Source organism: Microcaecilia unicolor, chromosome 1, assembly GCF_901765095.1.
Source record: "Microcaecilia unicolor chromosome 1, aMicUni1.1, whole genome shotgun sequence".
NCBI lineage: Eukaryota > Metazoa > Chordata > Amphibia > Gymnophiona > Siphonopidae > Microcaecilia > Microcaecilia unicolor.
The window spans coordinates 107,477,598-107,498,964 of record NC_044031.1 but is presented as its reverse complement, the minus strand read 5'-3'; the positions used below and the strand labels follow the sequence as shown (position 1 = coordinate 107,498,964).

The 21,367-nt window shown below is 42.4% G+C and overlaps 1 protein-coding gene across 1 annotated transcript in view; it reads right to left on the bottom strand.

Moving 5' to 3' along the window:
* The window catches only part of ARHGAP21 (Rho GTPase activating protein 21), a 546,622-nt gene that overhangs the window by 287,299 nt on the left and 237,956 nt on the right, over positions 1-21,367 (bottom strand). Inside the window, 1 exon segment of the mRNA XM_030199291.1 lies at positions 2,974-3,066. Within this exon segment, the coding sequence (XP_030055151.1) occupies positions 2,974-3,066 (93 nt within the window).

The following is a 21,367-nucleotide window of genomic DNA, read 5'->3' as shown; positions in this document are numbered from 1 at the left end:
AAATCTGCATACTGAGAACCAGCTCACCCTGAGTGAAAGAGGGACCTGGGATCCTGAGGTGGGAGCTTCCTCATCCCAGTAGCTTCATCTTTACAATACCTAATACATTGAAACTAAAAAAACACCTTTCTCATCAAATACATTGAAATTAAAAAGCACCTCTCTCATCAAAAAAAAAAAATGCTTTCCTAATGGAATAATATTGTGTTATGCTCTGAACTTCTAAAGGTAGTCTGTTACAAAGCCTAATTCTCAGGTGTAAAAAGGAATGCTCTAGCATGGTCTGCTTCCAAACACCCTTAAAAGATGGATAGTTTAATTTCAAACAGTGCTCCGATCTAACTGAGGAAAAAGATGATGGGAAATCCAAATAATTAATCAGTCTACCAGATCTATCACCGTACAGCATTTTGTACATCATACATACTTGCTTAAACTTCAATCTTGAAGATACAGGAAGCCAATGTAGCTCCTTCAACAGTGGGAATGCTAATACCTTCCCAGGGGTATTAGCATCAAACTTGCTACTGTATTCTGCAGAAATTGAAGTTTTTGTAATAGTGTTTTTTAGTAAGACTCCCAAATTGCGAGTTACAATAATCTAAGTATGGAATCAGAATTGCATGTGCCACTGTTCTAAAGTTATCAAGGTGTAATTTATATCGAATTACTCTCTGCTGCAATCAGAAAAGTGTTTGTTTTTAGATAAAACTTTCACATGTAAGTCAGATGTTAAGCCTGAATCAATTATGACTCCCAACACTTTTGAGTGGCCCTCAATCATTAGTTTCTCACCTGTGTACCCAATTCCAAACACTTAGCTGTCAGCTTCTCATAAACCCCAAACCAAACAACAGTAGTCTTTAGTCTATTCAATTTCAGAGAATTAGCTTTAGCCCAATTATCAGTTTTGATGACATCTCCCTCAAGAAAGACAAAGTATCTTCACACAAAAGACAAATATCATCTGCATACGAGTAGACCAATAATCCCAAGGTGGACAGCACTGTTCCCATCGTACTAAAATAGATGTTTATTTATTTGTTACATTTGTATCCCACATTTTCCCACCTATTTGTAGGCTCAATGTGGCTTACATAGTACCGGAGAGGCGTTTGCAGACTCCGGTGTGAACAAATACACAGTGATGTTGTGGTAAGGTAAGTTCATGTGGCATAGCCACATTAGGGAATCGTACAGCAGAAGAGTTGTGTCATGTCCATTACGTTCTTTAGTTTTGTTGTGTTGCGGAGATCAGACATTTAAGTTGGATCAGTAGGAACACGGAAAGTGACAATGGTGATACTTGAGGAACTCTACAATCTGCATTCCACTGAAAGGACACCTTAGCATCATTTCTTACACTATATATTCTCCTCTGTAAAAACTCACTAAACCATTTCAAAACATTACCACTCACTCCAATCTGACTAAGCCTATTCAACAGTTGTTCACGGTTCACCATATGAAAGGCAGCTGATATATCGAATTGTAGCAAAATCATTTGCTTTACTACTACTACTATTTAACATTTCTAAACCGCTACTAGGGTTACGCAGCACTGTACAGTTTAACATAGAAAGACAGTCCCTGCTCAAAGAGCTTACAATCTAATGGACAAATGTACAGTCAGTCAAGTAGGGGCAGTCAAATTGGGGCAGTCTAGATTTCTTGAGGTATAAAGGTTAGGTGCCGAAGGCAACATTGAAGAGGTGGGCTTTGAGCAAGGATTTGAAGATGGGTAGGGAGGGGGCTTGGCGTAGGGGCTCAGGAAGTTGATTCCACGCATAGGGTGAGGCGAGGCAGAATGGGCGGAGCCTGGAGTTGGCGGTGGTGGAGCCAGTCTGTTTTTAGTTACCATTTCCAGCAACAACATTTCAGTACTATATAGTGGTCTGAAACTAAGTTGTCAAATATGAAGAATGTCAAATTTGTTCAAGTAGTCACATAATTGAGTAGTCACAACAGATTCAATAAGTTTAGCAAGCCATGGTATGTGCCACTGGTCTATAATTTTCAGGCTTTGACAAATCAGCTCCCATTGATTTGGAAATAGGAGTCAACATAATATATGCCAAATCAAGGCAGTAGCCCCCAGTATTCAGAATAGTATTAACAAACATTGTCAACCAGACCACTATGTCAGAGACTGCTGTCTTAAGTAAATAGGAAGGACGAACATTTAAGTAACTAGCTTGCTTAGACAACCTTTTGAGGAAGATATTAATAATATTTGTATCAACTTCCAAAAATTCATTCCATAGAATGTCTCCTTTCACAGAGTTATCTTCTCTCTCCTCCTGTTGCTCCCACTATGGGCAATCCCTGTCTGGTTTCAACAAGACTTTGCCTAATATCTATTTTACTATGGAAATAATTTGCCAACTCATCTCAGTCAGTCACTCTAGGGCCCATACCGAGTATACTCAGTTTATTTATAAGTCCTCTATGTAAAAACATGCTAAAAATCTTGCTGAAATCCAAATAATCCACATCTAGCGCTCTCCCCTGATAAAACTCTGGTTACAATCAAATAAATCGATCAGATTCATCCAATGAGACCTACCTCTGGTACAACTATGCTAACTCAGATCAAGCTAGCCTGTAATCCAGAAACTGCATTATCCTCTTTTAGCATCCAGCCATAAAATTTGCACTGTTACATATACCCAGTTTCACCCGAGACTATCTTTTATTTTATGTGTGACTGAATGACAGCTCAACAATCTCCACCCCCAACTGGATCAGCTCTGTAAGTGGAAATAATCTAATTAACTGTTACATTAAGGACTATACTTTCGTTAGATCAATGAAATTCAGAAATAATTCTTCACCTTAAGATTTTTGAAGGCTTTTTTTTTTCAGAACACAAAAGATTCTTACTTAAAATGCTGTTATATTTGCATGCAGAAATCATAACATTACAGCCACACTAGTTATATCATAGTTTAGTACAACAGACAGCAACAGTACCTGTGCATAGCCCAGCTTCAAATGCAGGTCCTCCTTCCTTAACCTGTTTAACAAAGATGGTGTCCATTGGCTCCAGTCTGTTCCTTTGCCTCCCTGCAGAGTAAAAACACTAATATTTTAGGACATTGTAAGAATTTAAAATGCAGTACTAACATTTCATGTTTTCAAAAATAAAGAATGGAATCCAATTCACAGTACAAGAATCTTGCTTTAGGATACAATCCAATGAACAATCAGTTTGCTAAACAGTAAATTATATTTAATGTTCTGTGATGCCACGTGCATTTTCTTTGGCAAACAGGTGGAAATATTTCCACAGATTCAAGTAAACTAATATGAAAATCACACTGCTTTGGCTAAATGGTAAACCTCTGTATAATAGGATTTAATGCAGCAGGGATGGAAAAAGTTCAGTGGCTGACACCAGCTTGAACTCAAGCTGCCAATGCGCTTGAGCATGGGCTGAATACAGCTGCTGGGATAGAAAAGGGAGAAAAAGAAAACAAGAAAAGTAAAATAAGAAAATAATTAAGGAACTTTTCCCCTGGCTCCTAAAGGTTGTGACAGGTTGTCACATCTCATACACTTTACTAATAAAACAGTTTTTCCAACATCGATGCAGTAAAGTATATAAACCTAAAGGCAAATCTTATAAAATTAAGTCAAAATCATAAAAAACAAGTTAAAGGGTAATAGAGCATTTACAACAAGAATCTCAATAAGTCACATATGTATAAACCACAGAATATGTCACACATAAGCACTTCTGTAAGTTATGTGACTTCTCTTCCAGCATGTCAAATGATATTTGTCTTTTTTTTAAATCTTTTTTACATTTGAATGCCCACAGAAATTCAAGGTTATGCTGGTGCTATCATCCCTTTAAGCAAGCAAATTTCTATGAATCTTCAATGCTGCTCATTCTAATAAAATAGTCCAACTACATCAGAGGAGAGAAAAATGACTAGGATTTTGCGATGTCCATAAGCTAGTATTCCAGACAAAATAAATAAGTAAGAAGAAGACTGCCTTGAAAGTTTAACTCCGTTCAGATAAGCAAAATGCAACTTAATCACAGATTTATAAATCAAGATCAATGCACCTACAGTCTACAAAGGAATATGCTAAATAGACCGTTCTGCTGTGTTTGTTTTAAAACTGTACACTACCATGCTGAGTTCTGAAAAGGTGGTTAATCAAAAACATACAAACATAGGCTAAATTTTATTCAGATGTCCCCAGAGAAAGTGGCCAAAATATAACATAACACAACAATGTAATTTAGATTCCGCCATTTGCCTTGAGGTTCAGTGCAGGTAACATCAATCAGTAGCTGGACATAACCAGGAAAAGAACATCAGCTAATAATGTTTACACACAAAAGCCCCACCTTAATTGTTCATATTTAAAACATATTTTCTAAACAAGTATGTCTTAAGAAGAATCCTAAAATGAATATAACTGGTAGAAGCAAAAAGTTCCATATGTCTTTATCCAACTTCACTGCTTGGAAGGAAAGAAAGAAAAAAAAAAAGTATCCACCAATTTAAATCTTTTCAAGTATCTTAATCCTGGAAAAATTACTGGAATTACTGATCTAGTCTTCCTAATTTTCTTCTGAAAAACAATGGGGTATGTTTACTAAGCTGCGCGGCACTGCCAACACAACCCATTCAAAGTGAATGGGCTGTGCACAGGCGGTCGGGGGCCCAACTGTTTGGGAAGGCTAAAGGGGGCGGGGTTAGGGGTGGGCCATAATTGTCTGATGACACACAGAAAAAATACATAAATAAAAATAAAAGTCACCATTAATACCTTTTATTAAATTTAGATATTAGATATGTATCATATGTCAAAGAATAAAGTGGTTGCTCAAAGTATATACTAACCACAATCGCTCAACTGCAAAACACTATGCACAACTTTGAGCAAAAACACATTCAGAACCTTACTGTACCATAAATATTACACTGGGCAGAACCTAATACACCAATATACCACCAATACGGAAAATGCAGACCGTCAACAATATGAAACAATTCTCATGTAGAGCCACAAAACACCCCAATTCATGTTTAATGTGGGATAAAATGCCATAAATAAGTAAATAAATATAAACTTTTAATGTTGAGCACCTGATTCTCAAAGTGGACATATTCCAAACACTATAATGAAAATAAAATGATCTTTGCTACCTTTGTTGTCTGGTGACTTTGTTTTTCTGATCATGCTGGCCCAGTATCCGATTCTGCTGCTATCTGTCCTCTTAACTCCGTTTCCAGGGCTTCCTTTCCATTTATTTCTTTACTTTCCGCCTTTCTTCTTCATTTCTTGCCTTACATCCGTAAGTAAAAGCTGGGTCCTCTGCAGACTTGACTGTCCAGTGAATCCAGCTTCTGCTTATTTTCTCCATCGATATGCAAGTTTTCTCCCTTTTCCCTCATCTCATCTCCTTCCTCTCTCTTCTCTCCCCTCCATCCATGTCCAGCATTTCTTCTCTCTCCCTTCCCCTCCATCCATGTGCATCTCCTTCCTCTGTCTTCCCTCCCCTCCATGCATGTCCAGAATTTCTCCCCTTCATCCATGTGCATCTCCTTCCTGTCTTCCCTTCCCTCCATCCATGTCCAACAATTCTCCTCCTCTCCATCCATGTCCAGCAACCCTCCTCTCTCCCCTGTCCTCCATCCATCCATCCATGTCCAGCAACCCTCTTCTCTCCCCTGCCCTCCATCCATCCATGTCCAGCAACCCTCCTCTTCCCTCTAGCCACCCACCCTTATCCAGCAACCCTCCTCTCCCCTCTAGCCACCCACCCATGTCCAGCAACCCTCCTCTCCCCTCTAGCCACCCACCCATGTCCAGCAACTCTACTCTCCCCTCCATCCACCTATGTCCAGCAAATCTCCTCACCCCTGACCTCCCATCCATCCATGTCCAGCAACCCTCCTCTCTCCCCTGCCATCCCCTCTATCCACCCATGTCCAGCAAACCTCCTCTCCCCTGCCCTCCATTCTGTCCCCTTTCCCCCTCCATCCATATCCAGCGCAATTCTCCACTCCCCTGCCTCCATCCATCTGGGCCAGCGGCGCTGTGGGTCTCCCCTTCCTTCCTATCTGCCCCGCGCCGCCCTTTAAAGCTTTAATTTACCTCGTCCCAGCGGCGGCCGCGTCATTTCAACCCGCCCTGCCCTTCTCTAGTCTTCTCTCCCTTCGTGACATGAGTCCATTCCGCAGAGTCCCGCCTTCTGACATCATTTCCTCGAGGGCGGGACTCTGAGGGAACTAACTCACTCCCTTCGTGAGTTCGTTCCCTCAGAGTCCCGCCCTCAAGGAAATGATGTCAGAAGGCGGAACTCTGCGGAATGAACATGTCACGAAGGGAGAAAAGACTAGAGATGGGCAGGGCGGGCTGCAATGACGCGGCCGCCACTGGCACGAGGTAAATTAAAGATTTAAAGGGCGGCGCGGGGCAGATAGGAAGGAAGCGGAAGGGGAGACTCACGGCGGCGCCGCTCGCCCAGAAATTCGGGTAAACGGGCGGGCAGGCGGCCAAAACCCCTCGAGCGCCGGCTGGGGAGGCTTAGCCTCCCCAAGCCTCTTATACCGGGCGCCTATGGGGCTGTGTCAGCACTAGCACACAGCCAGCCAACCCTAGCTGCCTGCTTAGTAAACCCCAGCAAAAGTGATCCAGCAAGTATAATTGGGCTAACCCATACAACACCTTAATGAGAAGGACTCTGGCATAAACAGGGAGCCAGTGACTTTTCAAAAAATAAACCGTCGTGCCTCCATAATGAGTAAATCAGAAGCAATGCTATGTTTTGAATAGTTTGGAGCCTCTGGAGCTCAGTTAAATAACATTACAATAATCTAAGAGGCTCAAAACCAATGACTGGACAATTAACCAAAAGTGTTCCTATTCAAAATATTTATGAACCCAGTGAAGTTTGCACATAATTAAAAAAGATCTTTGGGTTAACAAATTAAGCTGGGGCTCTAAAGGATCTAGCATCTAAGTAAACACCCAAAACTTTATAAAAGCTGAAAATTTGTCTTCACATTTTTCATCATCATCAAGAGAATTACTAATCAGTAAGAATTTTGTCTTTTCTGCATTTAGCTTAAGCTTATGCATTAGTTTAATCTTATACAATTCCCATATACAAGCACTGTTTAAATAGAATCAGTCACTTTTTACATCTGAAGAATCTGAAGGAAAAAAAAAAAACATTCTCTCATCCAGAAAGGTAACATGTGACATTTTAGACAATTTGTTTGGACAGTTCTGTTATTCTTGCCAAAGGAAGTGGCCCGAGAACCAGGGGAAATGGGTTTGATACCCAATTCCATTCCCTTTTCCCTTACTTATGGAAAGCAAAAGCAATATGTGGCAGCGGCCAAAAAAGCAAACAGGATGCTAGGAATTATCAGAAAAGGGATGGTGAATAAGACTGAGAATATTATAATGCCTCCGTATCACTCCATAGTGCAACCTCACACCTTAAGTATTGGGTATCTCTAAAACTCTTTATTTAGAGGAACTTATATCATGTCTTCCAATTATGGGAAGAATAGCCATCACAACCTTTCCGCTTTTAGAACCTCATAAAGAATAATTAGATATTTTGATCCCCATTGAACATCAATTAAGCTCTTTGCTACTAATCTAAATTACTCTTTTTGGTAAAACTCAATTTGACAAACAAATATGAACTGGTGGCAGCCGAAAAAAGGAAGATGTATTTACTTCAATTTTGGAACCCATTTGACAGACTTCCTAAATACTGATACATAGTAACCGCAGCAAAAACATATCTGCCGTATAAGAAGATTAACATAGATCAATTTACATTAATTGTAATTTATTATGGAATAAGCCAGGTTGGCTTAACTGATTTGTATCTGTTAAATTAATATAAACCCAATAACTAAACAGAAGTTAAAATAGAAAAAAAAAGAACCAGGTGTTTAAATAATTTGGTAACAAGTAAACTTCTGTGCAGAGTACAACATCAGCATGACATTTTGTGTATCCTGTACAAATAAAAGGTATGAAAGGTTTTGGGAGTTTTGTCTTCACCATAAAAATTATTGGGAGCTCATGTCATGATAAAAAAAAAACAGATGTACTATAAAAAAAAATAAAAAAAAATAAAAAAAAAGAGTGGCTAATGCTCATCTGTCTACAAAACAAGCTACAAGACAAGGAGAAATTAGGTCTTACCTGATAATTTGTTTTCCATTAGTCCTCTCATTTATTCCACAACCTATGGAATAGTTGTGTCCATCAACCACCAGGTGGAGATAGAGAACTGAAAACTGGGCTGAAACATCTCTCTTGGTCCAGCTCCTCAGTATTTATATAGACAAGCAGTAAGAGCAAATTCAGAATAAACACAACAACCTTCAACAACTCACTAACCTAACACCAACCAAACGAGCAAACATGTATGGACCTCTCATCGCTGGACAACTTGTAGAGAAGGAGACATGCAAGAAGCACCATGCAAGGTGACGGTCGTTATTTGATCCATTACTTTGCACCAACTAAACATATCAGAAACCTCGGCCAGGTCTCTGGAATAATGGGAAGGACTAATGGAATGAAAATTATCATGTAAGACTTAAATTTCTCCTTCCATTATATAGCTTCCCACTATTCCAGAACCTGTAGGATGTTCAAAAGCAATCCCTAAAGTGGATGGGATCCTGGTGCCACCACCCTGAATACCGAAGCCCATAACTGGCTTCCGAGCACCATTATGCTCCTGCATTCTTATGGGTTTCATACTCTTTGTGATGCAGTTTAATTTCAAACATATTGGTATGTATGGTTTCCTTTTTCCTATTTTCTTTTCCACTGCTTTGTTCTTCTTTTCCATCGCCACTCGTTCGTTTCCAGTCGGCAACGGCCGACAGTCCGACTCAGTTTCCCTCTCTGTTCCGCCCTCTGACGTCATCATATCTTGATGCGAGGACGGGACAGAGAGGGAAGTCTCTACTGCGCATTTGCAGGTGAGTCGGTCACTTGCCATTGCTATGGGGGAGTGGAGGAGTGGCCTAGTGGTTAGGCTGGTGGACTTTGGTCCTGGGGAACTGAGTTCGATTCCCACTTCAGGCACAGGCAGCTCCTTGTGACTCTGGGCAAGTCACTTAACCCTCCATTGCCCCATGTAAGCCGCATTGAGCCTGCCATGAGTGGGAAAGCGCGGGGTACAAATGTAACAAAAATAAATTTTGTTCCTCTATAACATTTCATACCAGACATGCTATTACCCACCTCTCCATATATCTCATTCTATTTGCATTCAACTGTGATTACTATTCTAATTCTAATTTTATGCTAGTTTATTTATGTGCCTGTGTTCATTCACAGTACCAGTTTTGATTTGTATTATTGTTTGACTATTTATATTGGTATGCTGTGTGTGTTTTTGACTTCCATTTTTATTACCACTTTGTTTTTAATTTTACTTTCCATGTTTTTAGACCCCTGAAGAAGACATTGCCGAAACACGGCCCATGTAGGGTCTTTTGGGTCAGTTGACTTTTTGCAAATAAACATTTTGGACGCTCTTACTCCTTGTTTGTACTGGTCATTTGAACTCTGTTCTGCTTTCACACAGGAAAATCATGCTATGGGAAAATTAGGTTCTTACCTTGGTTATTTTCTTTCCTTCAGTCACAGCAGATGAATCCATTAACTGATGGGTTGTATCCGCCTACCAGCAGGTGGAGATAGAGAACACTGAAAAACCATAGTGCCTCTTGGACGGCTAGCCCTAACTGCCTTCAGTATTTGAGATTTCCAAAGCAGAGTGAACCATAAAGATATATAACATAAACTTTCCTCACAGCGAACAAACGCCCCAGAACAGGAGCAATAACCATACAAAAGAGGGATGAACTCAACCTCCTGTAGTAGAACATCATGTAGAAATTTTGAGAACTGGTTTCCAACTTCTCCCAATGAGATATATATCTGCATGAAAGATCTGAACAAAAAACAAAGTCAGACAGGGAGGGATCATGGATTCATCTGCTGTGACTAAAGGAAAGAAAATTACCAAGGTAAGAACCTAATTTTCCCTTCCTTGTCATCAGCAGCAGATGAATCCATTAACTGATGGGATGGACAAAAGCAATCCTTACGTACGGTGAGAACAGGCCACACCGCGAGCAAGCACTTGTGCTCCAAAAATAGCATCCTGCTTCGCTGCAACATCCAGCCTATAATGCCAGACAAATGAGAGCTGAGAAGCCCAAGTAGCCGCACTACAGATCTCTTGAAGAGAGAGTGCACCCATTTCAGCCCACGAGGAAGAAATCGCTCTCGTGAAATGCACCTCAAATGCTTCAGGTGGAGACCGACCTGAAAGCAGATACGCAGCAAAAATGACTTCCTTGAGCCAACGGGCTATAGTGGCCTAAGACGCTGGGCCTCCATGCCGAGGACCTGACAACAAGACAAAAAGGTGATCAGAAGTCCTGAAGTCATTTCGCATCTGTAGATACCACAACAGCGCCCTATGGACATCCAGAAGAGGAGTCCAGTAACTCTTCCCTAGAAAAGGAAGGAAGAGAAATGGGCTGGTTCAGGTGAAACGCTGAAACCACCTTAGGAAGGAAGGAAGGTACAGTACGTACCGTTACTCCGGACTCAGAGACTTGTAGAAAATGGTCCGGACAGGAGAGCGCCTGCAGCTCAAACAAGCGTCTAGCCGATGTCATGGCCACCAAAAAGACTGTCTTGAGAGTCACATCCTTCTCCGAAGCTCGCTTAAGCGGCTCGAAGGGCGAACACTGAAAAGCCTTCAACACCAGCCCCAGGTTCCAGGTCGAACAGGGCAACCGGACGGGAGGACGGAGCCTAAGCGCCCCTCTAAGAAATCGGGCAATGTCTGGATGAGCAGCAAGGGACAAGCCAGCGACTTTCCCTCGATAGCATGATAATGCTGCCACTTGCACCCACAGGGAATTGTAAGCCAGGCCTTTTTGTAAGCCCTCCAGCAAAAAGTCCAGCACTGTCGAGACTGTAGCCCGCATGGGTGTGATCACCTTTTAAACATCCCACGCCTCAAATTTGCACCAGATCCGAGCATAAGCTGCGGAGGTGGACCACTTGCGGGCCTGCAAGAGAGTGGAGATGACCTTGTTAGAGTAGCCCTTGTCTTTCAATTGCGCCCTCTCAAAAGCCAGGCCGTAAGACCAAATTGGCAGGGATCCTCCATAGTCACTGGCCCCTGAACCAACAGGTTCGGCACCAGGGGCAAATGCACCGGAGCGTCCACCAACATCCGGCGGAGATCCGCATACCACGGACGCCCTGGCCAATCTGGAGCAATGAGAATCACCAGACTTCGGTGCTGTCGAATCTGCAGTAGGACTCGCCCTACCAGGGGCCAAGGAGGGAACACATACAGGAGCTCCGAGGGCCAGGGTTGAGCCAGAGCATCCAACCCCGCCGAGTGAGGATCTCTCCTTCTGCTGAAAAAGCAAGGTACTTTGGCGTTTGCACTTGATGCCATTAGATCCATTCCGGGAGTCCCCCATTTGGCACAAATCTGAAGAAAAACTTCTTCTGCCAGTTCCCATTCCGCCGGGTCGATTTGATGCCTGCTGAGAAAATCGGCTTCCATGTTGCTCTGACCTGCTATGTGAGCTGCCGACAGAAGCTGAAGGTGTAGCTCGGCCCAGTGGCAAATCTGGGCGGCCTCCGCGGCCAGGGACCAGCACTGAGTGCCTCCCTGACGATTTATGTATGCCACCGCTGTCATGTTGTCTGACAGAACCCGGACAGCAAGCCCCTTCAGAGTCTTTTGAAAGGCCATAAGAGCCTGGAATATTGCTCTCATTTCTAAGCGATTGATGGACCACCCCGCTTCCATGGGTGTCCACAGACCCTGAGCACAGCTTCACTGGCAATGCGCTCCCCAGCCTAGAAGGCTGGCATCTGTTATCACCAGGCACCAAGAAGGAAGCGCAAGAGGCATTCCTTGGCTCAGCATCCTGTCGGTAAGCCACCACTCCATACTAACCCGGGCCGCAGGGAGCAACATTAGTCTGTATTGATATTCCTGGGACATTGGAGACCATTGTTGAATCAGGGCAATCTGCAAAGGTCTCATATGCGTTCTCGCCCAAGGCACCACCTCCAAGGTGGCAGTCATCGACCTCAGCAGTTGGACAAAGTCCCAAGCTCGCGGGTGAGGCATCCGCAGGAGCAAATGGACCTGATTCTGAAGCTTGCACCGCCTTTGGTCGGGGAGAAAGACAAACCCCAATGCCGTGTCAAACCGGACCCCCAAATACTCGAGAGACTGAGAGGGGGTCAGGTGACTTTTGGGTATATTGACCACCTAGCCTAGTGCCTGCAGGACCGCCACCACTCCGGCTGTGGCAAGATGACTCTCGGTTGCCGAATCTGCTCTGATGAGCCAGTCGTCGAAGTAAGGGTGAACTTTGATACCCTCTCGCCTGAGACAGGCAGCTACGACTGTTATGGTATAAGCCAATCATCAGAATTAAATATGTAGCATATTTGCTGGATTATATACACACCAATATATTTGTGCAGCTTTTAAATATATATATATATATATTTGACACTGCAGCACAGAAAATAGTTTCATTCCAAAAGCCCTCTTCCCTCTCCCTTTGGGGAATATTTACAAGACAAAGGTACTGCTGCAGTGGCAGGGACCTCACCTTGCCTTTTCTCATTCCTTAAACAAAAGACTAAGACTGCTTTAAAGTTTTAAATTGACTCTATTCCTCTGATCAACACAACAAAGATTGGACCTAACCAGAGGATGCAAGGAGACAAGCAAGTGGGAAAGGTGTGAAATACCCCATTGAAAACAAAGACTTCAGAGGGGAAACCATAAACAGGACATTTGCTTGTCAAAGGTATACCTGCCCCTCCCATCAGCTTTCAGACATCTGCAGAAAGGAGGACTTATAATGTGGTCATGTGAACAGACTACATTAACCATAATGCCTTGCAAAATATCCAGGACATGCACACACCATGCTTCTCTGCTAACATTATAAAAGGCCTGGAAACAGCCCAGCTTGCTCTCTTGGAACCTGCCTCCTCTTGGAACCTGCCGCTCTCTTTGGGGTCTGCTGACGCCTTGCCCCTCAACATGTGCTCATCAATCAGCTGGACCACAGCATGCTTGTAACAAGGACTTGTAAGTTAACCTACCTGCTACTTTGTTCTATTTTATGCACAGATTACCTGTAAAGATCTCTTAAAACCTACCTCTCGTGTGCAATTGTATATTAAATCAATCTTTTTGAAGCTAAAAATATGGTCTCTTTGTGTTCTGAGTATATGGTATCTTTTATATATACTTAATCTATTTAATTTATTGCAATTATCACCTTTGGTGATTGGTGGAAAAATTAATATCCTAAAACTTATAAATACAGCACCTGCTCTTAAATTATAAACAGTGGCGAGTTGCTCTAGAGCTATTTTCCCCAAAATAAATCATTTCTTGCAACATATTAATTTGTGGAGAACGTGGGCAGGTATTCTGTGCGAGTAGAATGAGATAGCAGTGTTCTTAAATTATATTCTTGTATTTTGCTGCTTTATAGTGAACTGAGTATCAGGTTTCATTAATTAAATTTCCGATTGATAAATTGATAAGGTTTTCAGGGCACTACTTAAGATGTTGCGCGTAATGGACATTTGGTCCCTGCCAGCGTGCCAATACTTAAGTACTTACGCAATTATGTACTTTATGTACTGTATAACAAAAGTTTTAGGCATGCTCTGGCATAAAATAAAAACTAATTTTGCGGATAATTCTGAGGAAGACATACACAAAGAGAAACATACTATTCTAGGTGTACATAACCCCACTTTGCTTAAGCGATGCATAGAATCCTCGGGCCCCAATCCATGGACCCCTAGCGTAGTGGAGGACATTAGTAGCATCTCTAATATGGAGAGCAAATTTGAAAAATATTGTAATTTATATTCAATTAAGGAAGGGAGCAAGAGAATTTCTGCATGCACTTGGTTAATGTGGGCCATGTGTGAGAAAGCCTTAAAAGAGCATACAGAATTGAACGATAAATTACTAGCTAAAGAGAAAGAATGCAAGCAGATAGGCACAGAAAAGGATTTTTTGATCACAATGGCTAATTGCTTAAATTATCAATTAGACTATTCTAAGCAGCAGATAGAGCACCAGCAAACTCAGGAAAATAAAATGAAGGCCCAAATTTTAGCTTTAGAAGTGCAGGCAAATCAGGTCCCAGGCCTAAAACAGCTAACCAGAGAGCTAATACTGCAGACGTCCCCAATAGGTGAGAATAACACTGAAAAAATACAGGATTCTCATGTGCAGGTATCAGCTATCTCAGGCCTTCCATGTGCCCCTCCAAATACAGCCACAGCCATGCCTGTTTCAGCCATGTTAAAAGTATCTGAGGCTAGACAGCTACCGGGTGGACTCATCCAGACGATCAGTTCCCAGCCCCTCTCACAGACAGATATAGAAGTGACAGCCAAATAGGCAAGATAGACCCTGACAAGTTCCCCCATGCTTGTGTGGCATTATGGAAATTAGAACAGGAAGGGAGGATTGATACAGATGAATTAATTAAAGTGATCCGTCTCTATATCAAACCTGAATTTGCAGAACAGATGGAGGGAGCTATTCAATTGGCAAGACAAAGGGGTTTCTCTTTGCTAAATTTGGCAATCGCTGCGAGTGTATCCTTTGGCATGAGAACGTTCAAGATCTTAAGTACATATGTCCAGCAGGGCAAAAATGAGGGTATTGAAGATTATGTAAGGAGGGCAATTATTTTGCTAATTATGACAGGGGAAGTGGAAGGAAGAAATTCCAGAAGGCAGATCCCAGGAGATCTACTAGATGTAAACGTAGATGATGAGAGGTTGAGAGAAATTTGTCAGGGCATGCATCCTACTATTGCAAGAGCTCTCTGCTCTTGGGCCCCAGGTGAGCCTGCCTCTGCTAGGAATTTGTGTCTGAAAGCCAGAAATGTACAAAGATATCAGCCTTATGCAGTACATCCAGTGGCGGCAGCTGTACCCACTTTATACCCTGATCTAGCTCCATACCAAGAGAAGGCCCCCCAGGCCCCCTCACAGCATCCAAAATTCCAGTGCATAGGAACACAGCCTGTTCTGTACTCTGATTTAGGCACTCATAAAGGTGAGCCTTCAATTAAATATTCAGCTCCTCAACACACAGATGCACCACCTGGGCTGCATTCTGATCTAAGCTCCCAAAGAAGGGAACCTCTAATAAAGAAATCAGCTCCTCAATATGTAGATACTGAAACCCACAAACAAGCATGGGACATTTTAAAATCTCATGGTGAGAATCTTTCTTATTGGGAAAATAAACCCACTAGTACCCTTACTGCAAGAGCCTTGCAGATATTGCAGACAGCTGCCCAGAACTCTTACAACAATAACAAGAGAAACCTGCCCCCGGATAAGCAGAAACCTATAACTGCAGGTCCTACCGTGCCAGACACTGACATATTCTCAGGCCTCCCTGAAATGTATTTCAATTAAACATGAGGAGACGCATCCAGCCTGGACTGGACTTCTCCACAGCATGACCCACTCTGCAGATGGCAGGGAAATCCAGGTGCTAATTTTTAAAATAGGTGACAAGAAAATAGAAAATGTTTTTGCTATAAACCTTTTGAACCCTGATAAGAATTTAAAATGTCTCTTCTATTCTTTTGAATGTATAAGATTTAATAATGTCTCTCTGCAATATTAAGAATTTAAAAATGTAGCTTCTATTGTTCTTTTAATTAAAAATGTAGCTTCTATTGTTCTTTTGAACATTTAAGATTTAGTAATGTCTCTCTGCAATCAGATAAGATTTAAAATGTCTCTCTGTGATAGCTTCTGTTGTAATTTGTTTTTGATAATATTGTTTAAGGATTCAGAAATGTCTTTTTTTCTGATGAGTGACTCCCACTGGAGTTGAAACTAAAATACTGGGTAAGAAGTTTTAAAAATGCCTCCTTATAATAGGTAACTCCCGCTGGAGCTGAAACTTAATATTGTGCTTTAATGTGAATTAACAAGATATGCTTATTTTTATAGAAAAGAAACTAAAGCTTAAGAAAATAAAGCTTGTCTACACTGCACGCTGCTCACATACAATGGTCTAAGATTATGGGAAGGAACTGTGAACAAGAGAGGGATCCCCCACCAGAACCAGCCATGTGACCTGCTAAAATTAATGTGAAAGTGTCTGTCTTTTTCAGAGTTCGAGTTCTACTTATGAGATATTAATATTTTTATGGCGCTAGTATTTAATATATACATGGCTATCTCAGATACTTTTCTAAATAAATAGATCTGATTCTGTTCTGCTTACGAGATTAATATTTTTATGGTGCTAGGAATTGATATATATATGGCTATCTCAGATATATTTCTATATTTTAAAAATAAACAGATCTATGTTCTACTTATGAGATAAAAACCATGTATAATTTTGCTAATTGTTGCTTATTTCTAAATGAATGAGACTGCAGTGGTAATCCAAATGGATGCCGCAGGTGTTGCTTTTGTGCTTTATTAATTTTGCTAATTGTTGCTTATCTCTAAATGAATGAAAATGCTTTGGCAATCCAAGATGGATGCCACGTACGTTGCTTTTGTGCTTTTTGTGCTTTATTTGCAGGTTAAGCTCAATCCTGGATCTGGAATGGACGATCGGAGACCTAAAGGCCTAATAGAGTTCTTTGTTTGTTTGTCATGTGGTCTCCATGTTACATGTTTGTGTTATGTTATGGGGTACCCAAGAAACTATACACAGACATTCATAGACCCTCCCTACTAACAGTCCCTCCAGTAGTTCACATTGTCCAAGAAAGAAAAAAAAAAAAAAAAAAAAGACCATTTTCACTGGCAGGCGAGCTATAGAAAAGAAAACCATGTTCACTATTATTGAAGCTATGGCTACAGATATATATTAAGTTCTACCAATTGCTATCTAAGGTTATATATTCACATGTGTATATTTGAAAATATGAACAAAGGTTTCTCTTTACATGATCTATCAGGTACAATCAGTACAGGGAATGTTTCTAACCTTTTTAGTTTATTATACATCACAGCCAGTACGTGCAAAATGCTCACTCTGGAATGAAATATTGGCTGTGTGCAAAGCACAATTAACATATCTTTTCTAAATTCTTTACAACATTAAACACATGATTATTGTCTATTAATTTGCTACATTAAACACTGCTAAAGCAGATAAATATGGTAACCTTTTACCACACTCATTACCCATAAAAGGTTTCTCTGAAAAATAAAAAGTTTCTCTCTGAAAGGTAGTTCATGGCACTATACCATGACTCTGTTTTTTTTATTTGGTCAATGATTAAGTAAATATTATTGCATAGGATTGATAGGAATAATTGTTTTGTGTGTAATAGTAACCTAGGAAATTATTATAATTGCATAACTATCTGTCTTTTTATCACTGCTGTGAATACCTCAGTTAGCCTCTGAAATAGAGAATATAGGGAAACATTAACAGTGTCAGGATTTTCCTTGGAATGTCAAACGCTGAGAATAGTGACTGAATAGATTGGTCCATCCCATTGCGGTGGTAAATTGGTCAATTGCGCACTCATGCTATTGATTTGGCTAGCATACTGGGTAAGATATCCTGTGGCATAAACTTGGGAGCAGCCTACGCCCCTGAGCAGGTGACACAAAAAGAGGTGGTCTCTGGAAATAGAGCAAAATGGCACTTCTGTGGCTGAAGTCATATAAAGTGTACTTGCAATCCTATTTTAAACCAGAGCAAAGCCATACTCTGCCACCTGACTGAATGAAAGCCTAATGAAACTGACCACAGAAAACTTAACCCTAGCAGCCTAAATGTAAGTCATGAGTAAACAAAAGTAATAATGATGAGTCTTTTTGCTTATAACAGTCATATTCCAGCTAAGGACATATTCCAAGATTCATAGTGATGTGACATAGTAGATGACGGCAGGAAAAGACCTGCACGGTCCAGTCTGTTCAATGTCCACTATTAAAAGATTCACCTCTCCCAATACACATGCCCATGTAAACAGTTCAGTATCTTTGCTACTGTTCTTTTTGAAATTATGCTACTGTACTAGGTTAGAGTTTCTTTTTAGCCTTTAATTTTTATGGTTCCTCACTCCAATATATTAAAAATTTTTTGTATCTCGGAACCAAGAGAGGGACTGTTATGGTATAAGCCAATCATCAGAATTAAATATGTAGCATATTTGCTGGATTATATATACACCAATATATTTGTGCAGCTTTTAAATATATATATATTTGACACTGCAGCACAGAAAATAGTTTCATTCCAAAAGCCCTCTTCCCTCTCCCTTTGGGGAATATTTACAAGACAAAGGTACTGCTGCAGTGGCAGGGACCTCACCTTGCCTTTTCTCATTCCTTAAACAAAAGACTAAGACTGCTTTAAAGTTTTAAATTGACTCTATTCCTCTGATCAACACAACAAAGATTGGACCTAACCAGAGGATGCAAGGAGACAAGCAAGTGGGAAAGGTGTGAAATACCCCATTGAAAACAAAGACTTCAGAGGGGAAACCATAAACAGGACATTTGCTTGTCAAAGGTATACCTGCCCCTCCCATCAGCTTTCAGACATCTGCAGAAAGAAGGACTTATAATGTGGTCATGTGAACAGACTACATTAACCATAATGCCTTGCAAAATATCCAGGACATGCACACACCATGCTTCTCTGCTAACATTATAAAAGGCCTGCAGCTTGCTCTCTTGGAACCTGCCTCCTCTTGGGACCTGCTGCTCTCTTTGGGGTCTGCTGACGCCTTGCCCCTCAACATGTGCTCATCAATCAGCTGGACCACAGCATGCTTGTAACAAGGACTTGTAAGTTAACCTACCTGCTACTTTGTTCTATTTTATGCACAGATTACCTGTAAAGATCTCTTAAAACCTACCTCTCGTGTGCAATTGTATATTAAATCAATCTTTTTGAAGCTAAAAATATGGTCTCTTTGTGTTCTGAGTATATGGTATCTTTTATATATACTTAATCTATTTAATTTATTGCAATTATCACCTTTGGTGATTGGTGGAGAAATTAATATCCTAAAACTTATAAATACAGCACCTGCTCTTAAATTATAAACAGTGGCGAGTTGCTCTAGAGCTATTTTCCCCAAAATAAATCATTTCTTGCAACACGACCACCATTACCTTGGAAAAGGTACAGGGAGCTGTGGCTAGGCCAAAAGGCAAGGCCTGAAACTGGAAATGCTTTCCCAACACAGCAAAGTGGAGGAACCACTGGTGTGGAGGCCAGATAGGAATGTGCAAATAAGCTTCTTTTAGGTCCAGAGACGTGAGAAACTCTCCTGGCTGTACCGCCGCAATGACGGAGCGCAGGGTCTCCATGTGAAAATGTCGTACTCTGAGAGCCTTGTTGACTCTTCGTAAGTAGAGGATCGGTCTGAAAAACCCCCTTTTCGAGGCACGACAACATTAATGGAATAGCGGCCGCAGCCGCATTCGGTGGGGGGCACCGGGATCACCGCTCCGAGGTGCAGCAAGACTTGTAAGGTCTCCCCTACCACCGCCCGTTTTACGGCAGTGCCGCATCGGAACTCCACAAACACGTCTCTCACCGGGACACCGAATTCCAGTCGGTAACCTTCTCTGATCAACTCCAGGACCCACTGATCTGAGGTAATCTTGGTCCACTCCTCTAGAAAGAGGGAAAGACGTCCTCCTATTGCAGGCAAGGAGGAGTGGGCCGGCGTCCCATCATTGTGGAGGACGCCCCTGAACTCCTGGCCTTGAACCAGCCCCTGCGGAACGTTTGTCCGAGCGAAAGGAGTTCCTCTGCTGAAAACTGGCACGTTGAGAAAACCCAGCAGAGCGCCCCGGGCGATACCTTTGAGCTTCACGGAAGCGAGGTCTGGAAGAGGAAGAAAACACAGAACCCTGAAAGCCTCGGCCTATCCTCAGGTAACCGCTGAGGTTTAGATTCCCCCAGGTCTTTCACAATCTTCTCTAATTCCTCTCCAAATAACAGGAAGCCCCGAAAGGGTAGCCTCACCAGCCTTTGCTTAGAAGCCATGTCAGCCACCCAATGCCGCAGCCAAAGAAGGTGGCGGGTGGACACCACCACAGACATCTGTTTAGCCAAAGCTCTGACCAGATCATAAAGGGCGTCAGCCAAAAATGACAGGGCCGACTCCATCCACGGAGCAACCTCAGAAAGGGGGCCCGCACCATCGGCGGGCTGTTCCACCGCCTGCTGTAGCCAGGAAAGACATGAACGGGCTGCATAGGAACTGCAAACAGACACCCTCAAGGCAAGGCCCGCAATTTCAAAGGACCGCTTCAGCACGGACTCCAGCCGCTGGTCCTGCATGTCTTTCAAAGCGACCCCTCCCTCTACTGGGAGAGTGGTCTTTTTTGTCACTGCCGTGACCAAGGCATCCACTTTAGGCATCCCCAAAGGGGCCAAGTGCTCCTCACGCAGAGGGTAAAGCTGACCCATAGCCCTGGCCACTTTCAAAGGCCCATCGGGGTCAGACCATTGAGCAGAAATAAGCTCTTGGATGGAGTCATGCACCGGAAAGGCCCGAGTAGGCTTCTTAGTACTCGCCATCCTAAGATTAACAGAGCAGTCCTCGCCTTCAGCAGGATTATCAATCGAGAGGGCCTGCAAAGCGTCAGTAATGAGAACTGGCAGCTCGTCACGGTGGAAAATCTGGACAGCATTGGGATCATCCAAATCCAGTGGCAAACAGGCACCCTCCTCTGGATCATCCATCCCTGAGGGCCTGCCAGATCCCTCAGACTCTCCACAGCCCAACCACGGGGCAGGGGAGGATATGCGCCACTTTCAGACGGGGAATTTACCCGTCCATGTTTAGCGTGTTTCCAACGCTCGGGGGAGGAAATAACCTCTGAAGCCATCTCCGGGGCAACAACACCCGGAGGGAAGCCAGGATGCAACGCAGTGTCAGACACCTGCGGCAGAGCTCTTTTCAGCATGAAAGCCTTATGCATTAAAAGCACAAACTCAGGAGAGAAAAAAACTCACCCTGACCCTCCGCCTCCGAATTAGGAGAAACAGATGTGGGAGCTCCTCTGGCAGCTTCTAAGCGAGGCATCCCCCTGCACTCAGACTCCTCCGCAACTGCGAGGATTGAGACATGTGGTGTTTCCAAAATGGCGCCCTCTGCCAGCGCCATCGAGCGGGAAGAAACATCGCTCTCCATATTCATACTAGCGTGAGTGTCTAAGGAGCACGTTTTACATAGCTCCGCTGCTGATCTGCATTTACCACAACGGGAGCAGCGCTTAACTCCTTCAGCAG